Source organism: Cetorhinus maximus, unplaced genomic scaffold, assembly GCF_964194155.1.
Source record: "Cetorhinus maximus unplaced genomic scaffold, sCetMax3.hap1.1 HAP1_SCAFFOLD_4758, whole genome shotgun sequence".
In the NCBI taxonomy this organism is placed as follows: Eukaryota; Metazoa; Chordata; class Chondrichthyes; order Lamniformes; family Cetorhinidae; genus Cetorhinus; species Cetorhinus maximus.
The window spans coordinates 573-7,831 of NW_027600658.1; the positions used below are offsets into that span (position 1 = coordinate 573).

Sequence of the window (7,259 nt, forward strand, 5' to 3'; positions counted from 1 at the left end):
CGAGGGATACAGAGACCCCAACTGTGCACAGTGCTCCGAGTGTGGTCTAACCGAGGGATACGGAGACCGGAACTGTGCACAGTGCTCCGAGTGTGGTCTAACCGAGGGATACGGAGACTGGGACTGTGCACGGTGCTTGAGTGTGGTCTAACCGAGGGATACGGAGAATGGGACTGTGCACGGTGCTCCGAGTGTGGTCTGACCGAGGGATACGGAGACCGGGACTGTGCACGGCGCTCCGAGTGTGGTCTAACCGAGGGATACGGAGACCGGGACTGTGCACGGCGCTCCGAGTGTGGTCTAACCGAGGGATACGGAGACTGGGACTGTGCACGGTGCTTGAGTGTGGTCTAACCGAGGGATACAGAGAATGGGACTGTGCACGGTGCTCCGAGTGTGGTCTAACCGAGGGATACGGAGACCGGGACTGTGCACGGTGCTCCGAGTGTGGTCTAACCGAGGGATACGGAGACCGGGACTGTGCACAGTGCTCCGAGTGTGGTCTACACATGTTGATAGCTCTCAGCCACCACCCGCCCTAGGGAGACTCTGCCGGGAGTTGCGGCGCCCCTCACCTCGGAGCTTGTTGCCGGTCCCCAGGCGGCAGGCGAAGCCGAAGTCGGAGAGCCGGATGTGAGCGTGGTCGTCCAGCAGGATGTTCTCCGTCTTCACGTCCCGGTGGATGATGTCCCGGCTGTGCAGATACTGAATGGCCTCGAGGAGCTCCCTCATCATGTTCCTGCCACGGCGTTTGGGGTGAGGTGGGGGTCCCAAGAGGTGTCACCCAACGGGCAGCCAGGAAGCAATTCGTTCAATGGAAAAGGAAAGGGAGAAGATTAGCGTTGTTGTTCTCCTTGGCTTCAGTCAGCCCTGGCTCCTCCGACTCTGTCCCAGACGACGGTGAGTTTTTCCTCTTGCACTGAACAGGACTCCTCGCAAGAAGGCACAACAATTTATACTGCATGTGAAGAGAGTGCCGATGGGTTGGAAAGCGGGCTTCCCCTTCGATTGGCTCTCTGTTTTTCTCTCTCCGCAGACGCTGCCGCGTTTTTCCACTGTTCCCTGTTTTTATTTCAGATTTCCGGCGTCCACACTATTTTGTTTCCCCCTTGGCGAGTGTCCTGATGAGTGCAAGATGAAAAGCTTCGACGCGTCTCTTTTTCCAGCAACACTCGCGTTCTCAACGACCAAGCGACGATTGGGAGTTCCCATTCCACACGTCCCACAGCCTCAAGCGCCCTCTCGTCCAGCCCAACATCCCCCTCGCATTTTTATGATCGGTGAAGCACTTTGGGAGGCTACAGGAATGCAGGCTTCCCTCATCTGCCGCATTTCCTCCCGTGTCCGCCACCACCTCCCCGCACCCCCCCCACCCCACCCCCCGCCCCTCCCCCAACCCCTTCCCGCCGCCCATGACCCACCCGGCACCCAACGTGACGGTCACTGCTCCCACGCCATCTCTCTGCGCGACCTTCTCCGACCCCCAGCCTCGTTCGGAACCCCCTGTGGTCAGGGAGCCAGGCTTCCGGGTCCCTTCCAAACCTCCCAACTACCATCAGCCAGACACATGACCCCTGAATTCGAGTCAGTAAAGCCATCTCCACTCGGCCTTAATGTTAGCAACGAGAGGCAGGGAGATATCTGTACACTGACTGGTGTCTCTCAGTCCCCTCTCTCTCAGGGAGATATCTGTACACTGACTGGTGTCTCTCAGTCCCCTCTCCCTCTCAGGGAGATATCTGTACACTGACTGCTGTCTCTCAGTCCCCTCTCTCTCTCAGGGAGATATCTGTACACTGACTGGTGTCTCTCAGTCCCTCTCTCTCTCAGGGAGATATCTGTACACTGACTGGTGTCTCTCAGTCCCTCTCTCTCTCAGGGCGATATCTGTACACTGACTGGTGTCTCTCAGTCCCCTCTCTCTCAGGGAGATATCTGTACAGTGACTGGTGTCTCTCAGTCCCCTCTCTCTCAGGGAGATATCTGTACACTGACTGGTGTCTCTCAGTCCCCTCTCTCTCAGGGAGATATCTGTACACTGACTGGTGTCTCTCAGTCCCTCTCTCTCGGGGAGATATCTGTACACTGACTGGTGTCTCTCAATCCCCTCTCTCTCAGGGAGATATCTGTACACTGACTAGTGTCTCTCAGTCCCCTCTCTCTCTCAGGGAGATATCTGTACACTGACTGGTATCTCTCAGTCCCCTCTCTCAGGGAGATATCTGTACACTGACTGGTGTCTCTCAGTCCCCTCTCTCTCTCAGGGAGATATCTGTACACTGACTGGTGTCTGTGTTTCAGTCCCTCTCTCTCAGGGAGATATCTGCACACTGACTGGTGTCTCTCAGTCTCTCTCTCTCTCAGGGACATGTCTGTACACTGACTGGTGTCTCTCTCTCTCTCAGGGAGATGTCTGTACACTGACTGGTGTCTCTCAGTCCTCTCTCTCTCAGGGAGATATCTGTACACTGACTGGTGTCTCTCAGTCCTCTCTCTCTCAGGGAGATATCTGTACACTGACTGGTGTCTCTCAGTTCCCCATCTCTCTCAGGGAGATATCTGTACACTGACTGGTGTCTCTCAGTCCCCTCTCCCTCAGGGAGATATCTGTACACAGGCTGGTGTCTCTCAGTCCCCTCTCTCTCAGGGAGATATCTGTACACGGTCTGGTGTCTCTCAGTCCCCTCTCTCAGGGAGATATCTGTACACTGACTGGTGTCTCTCAGTCCCTCTCTCAAGGAGAGATATCTGTACACTGACTGGTGTCTCTCAGTCCCTCTCTCTCAGGGGGATATCTGTACACTGACTGGTCCCTCTCAGTCCCCTCTCTCTCAGGGATATAACTGTACACTGACTGGTGTCTCTCAGTCCCCTCTCTCTCTCTCAGGGAGATATCTGTACACTGCCTGGTGTCTCTCAGTCCCTCTCTCTCTCAGGGAGATATCAGTACACTGACTGGTGCCTCTCAGTCCCCTCTCTCACAGGGAGACATCTGTACCAAGACTGGTGTCCCTCTGTCCCCTCTCTCTCAGGGACATATCTCTATACTGACTGGTGTCTCTCAGTCCCCCTCTCTCAGGGAGATATCTGTACACTGACTGGTGTCTCTCAGTCCTCTCTCTCTCTCTCAGGGAGATATCTGTACACTGACTGGTGCCTCTCAGTCCCTTCTCTCTCAGGGAGATATCTGTACACTGACTGATGTCTCTCAGTCCCCTCTCTCTCTGTCTCAGGGAGATATATGTACACTGCCTGGTGTCTCTCAGTCCTCTCTCTCTCTCTCAGGGAGATATCTATACACTGACTGGTGTCTCTCAGTCCTCTCTCTCAGGGAGATATCTGTACACTGACTGATGTCTCTCAGTCCCCTCTCTCTCTCTCAGGGAGATATCTGTACACTGACTGGTGTCTCTCAGTCCTCTCTCTCTCTCAGGGAGATATCTGTACACTGACAGGTGCCTCTCAGTCCCCTCTCTCACAGGGAGACATCTGTACCAAGACTGGTGTCCCTCTGTCCCCTCTCTCTCAGGGACATATCTCTATACTGACTGGTGTCTCTCAGTCCCCCTCTCTCAGGGAGATATCTGTACACTGACTGGTGTCTCTCAGTCCTCTCTCTCTCTCTCAGGGAGATATCTGTACACTGACTGGTGCCTCTCAGTCCCTTCTCTCTCAGGGAGATATCTGTACACTGACTGATGTCTCTCAGTCCCCTCTCTCTCTGTCTCAGGGAGATATATGTACACTGCCTGGTGTCTCTCAGTCCTCTCTCTCTCTCTCAGGGAGATATCTATACACTGACTGGTGTCTCTCAGTCCTCTCTCTCAGGGAGATATCTGTACACTGACTGATGTCTCTCAGTCCCCCTCTCTCAGGGAGATATCTGTACACTGACTGGTGTCTCTCAGTCCTCTCTCTCTCTCTCAGGGAGATATCTATACACTGACTGGTGTCTCTCAGTCCTCTCTCTCAGGGAGATATCTGTACACTGACTGATGTCTCTCAGCCCCCTCTCTCTCAGGGAGATATCTATACACTGACTGGTGTCTCTCAGTCCTCTCTCTCTCTCTCAGAGAGATATCTGTACACTGACAGGTGCCTCTCAGTCCCCTCTCTCACAGGGAGACATCTGTACCAAGACTGGTGTCCCTCTGTCCCCTCTCTCTCAGGGACATATCTCTATACTGACTGGTGTCTCTCAGTCCCCCTCTCTCAGGGAGATATCTGTACACTGACTGGTGTCTCTCAATCCTCTCTCTCTCTCGGAGATATCTGTACACTGACTGATGTCTCTCAGTCCCCTCTCTCTCTATCTCAGGGAGATATCTGTACACTGACTGGTGCCTCTCAGTCCCTTTTCTCTCAGGGAGATATCTGTACACTGACTGATGTCTCTCAGTCCCCTCTCTCTCTGTCTCAGGGAGATATCTGTACACTGACTGGTGTCTCTCAGTCCCCTCTCTCTCTCTATCTCTCTCCCTCTCAGGGAGATATCTAAACACTGACTGGTGTCTCTCAGTCCTCTCTCTCTCTCAGGGAGATATCTGTACACTGACAGATGTCTCTCAGTCCCCTCTCTCTCAGGGAGATATCTGTACACTGACTGGTGTCTCTCAGTCCTCTCTCTCTCAGGGAGATATCTGTACACTGACTGGTGTCTCTCAGTCCCCTCTCTCTCAGGGAGATATCTGTACACTGACTGGTGTTTCTCAGTCCCCTCTCTCTCAGGGAAATATCTGTACACTGACTGGTGTCTCTCAGTCCCCACTCTCTCAGGGAGATATCTGTACACTGACTGGTGTCTCTCAGTCCCCTCTCTCTCTCAGGGAGATATCTGTACACTGACTGGTGTCTCTCAGTCCCTCTCTCTCAGGGAGATATCGGTACACTGACTGGTGTCTCTCAGTCCCTTTCTCTCAGGGAGATATCTGTACACTGACTGGTGTCTCTCAGTCCCCTCTCTCTCTCAGGGAGATATCTGTACACTGACTGGTGTCTCTCAGTCCCCTCTCTCTCAGGGAGATATCTGTACACTGACTGGTGTCTGTGTCTCAGTCCCCTCAGCGTAGTGCCCCCCTTACTCTTGCAGGACCCGACGCGAAACGTATTTCGATCGTTGCCCACCTGGTTTCTTTCTCACTCAGGACGACTTTGTGAGTGAGGTAGTCAAACAGCTCCCCTCTCTTCATCCTGGGAAACAGAAAAAAAAAGTGGCACAGGGTCAACCTCAGAGAGAGTGTCCTACACTAGGTGCGAGATCGTCTACCCGAGCACTAAGGCCGGAGATGGAGCCAGGGTTCGGCTTCACCCCGGTCAGAGTGAACGCCCACTTGGCAGTCAGCCGAGGTCTGTCAGTCACGTATTGAGAGCAGACGCTTGTACTTACAGGTCGAACACCAGGAAAGTGACAGTCTCCGAGGTGTAGAAATCGATAAGCGTGACTGCAAAAAGAAGAGGATAGAGAGGGAGTCACCTCAAAGTGAACATTCACCACCCTGGGCTGCGACCCAGCCTACAGGCCGTAACTCTACTCCCAGGCTCTCAGACGCCACAGGCCAATGTCCTGCCTTGGTTCCTCTTGCGCCCCCACCCGCTCCCCCTCCCCCCAGAGCGCGGGCCGATTTCTTACTGATGCTTGGGTGTCCCGTGACCAGCTGCAGGATATCGATCTCCTTCTGGGTGGACATGCGGACCTCGTCCAGCTGCTCCTCGCTCATGCCCTCGGCGGTCACCTCGATGATCTTCACGGCGTATTCCATCCCCGTCGCCTTGTGGACGCATCGCTGGACCACGCTGCTCACGCCCCTGGCGACAGAGAAGGCAAGCGGGTCAGACATCCCCCGCCGAGGATCCCACCCCTACACCAGCTCCTCGCTCCTGCCGTGGGTGCCGTCTGCTCTCCAATGACTCGCTCAGGACCTGCTCACCGTCTGTCGGCAGCCGGTTCAGCCGAGCTCGGCCCCGTTCTGTCCTGAAGTAGTCACGTGCGGACAGACAGACACGCGCACAGAGACGAAAACATAAACCCCCGTGCACCTAGCAGCCGGGTGTCCCTGGAGAGGAAGCACGCGGTGTCTGCCGGCACTCTCGAGGACTTCCGTGCCCGGTGGGCGCCGCGGGGACTGGGGTGGTTTGTTGACCCCTTTAATCACATTTTGGTTTAATGTTTGTAAGTATCCTTTAAACTTTGTCCTTGGTTTTACAGCTGACCTGACTTAGGGGCTGTGCTTGATTTATCCCTTATTGTGTTAATTTAGTTCATTGTTTTAACTCTGAAAGAGTTACACTAGTGAGCACACACACACAGCTGCGTGCACACACTTCAGCACATGCGCACGCACAGAATTACATACACACACACACACGCGCGCGTTCAGGTAGACTAGCCAGCACACACACACACACGCGTTCAGGTAGACTAGCCAGCACACACACACACGCGCGTTCAGGTAGACTAGCCAGCACACACACACACACACGCGTTCAGGTAGACTAGCCAGCACACACACACACGCGCGTTCAGGTAGACTAGCCAGCACACACACACACACACGCGTTCAGGTAGACTAGCCAGCACACACACACACACGCATGCGGGCACGCACATGCTCACGCAGGCAGGCACACTGGCGGGCACACACTGGCGCATTGGCTCCTTCAGCCAGGGAAGGAAGGAGTGGGTCACCTACCTCCCAATCACTTCCTTGGGATCATACTTCTGGTAGAAGCTGCTGGCCGCGACTGTGTCCTCCAGTCGAACGTCTCGCGTCATGCTGACTAGCGACGAACTCCGAGACCTAAATAGGCTGGAGACTGAAATGTTGGAGGCTGGAAGGCTGGGGACTGGAAGGCTGGGGACTGGAAGGCTGGGGACTGGAAGGCTGGGGACTGGAAGGCTGGGGACTGGAACAGAGAGACAGAAAGAAACAGGAGGTCACGTCCCATATCTGTGTGGACAGCAAAGTCCCGAGGGATCCTCCCTCTTTCAGCTACTGTGCAACTCTGGGAGACAAAGCACACTGGGTCTGATCCTGCACGGGTCAGGCCGCGTATGCTCTCCGCCCCTCCTCCCACTCTCACCGAGGGACCTGGGCTACGTGTGAGTGAGAGGGTGTGAGAGAGAGCGCACGCAAGAGAGAGCCCGCCAGTCAGAGCATGCTCGCGGGGGAGGGCACGTGAGGAGAGCGTGAGTGTGAGAGTGTGGGAGAGAGCCCCCATACTCCCAACACCTCCTTCCCCCACCCCCGCCCCATCCCCTC

The 7,259-nt window shown here is 55.1% G+C and overlaps 1 protein-coding gene across 1 annotated transcript; it reads right to left on the reverse strand.

Annotated features, from left to right (window-relative positions):
* Positions 1–575: 575 nt before the first annotated feature.
* LOC144678590 (phosphorylase b kinase gamma catalytic chain, liver/testis isoform-like) lies at positions 576–6,904 on the reverse strand (the record flags this gene model as incomplete). Its single annotated transcript, XM_078538328.1, has 5 exons — positions 6,690–6,904; positions 5,630–5,805; positions 5,387–5,441; positions 5,125–5,190; positions 576–739 (listed from the first exon to the last, which is right to left on the reverse strand). Coding segments are annotated over exons 1-5 (544 nt in total), but the record flags the coding sequence as incomplete, so codon positions are not given.
* Positions 6,905–7,259: the final 355 nt, after the last annotated feature.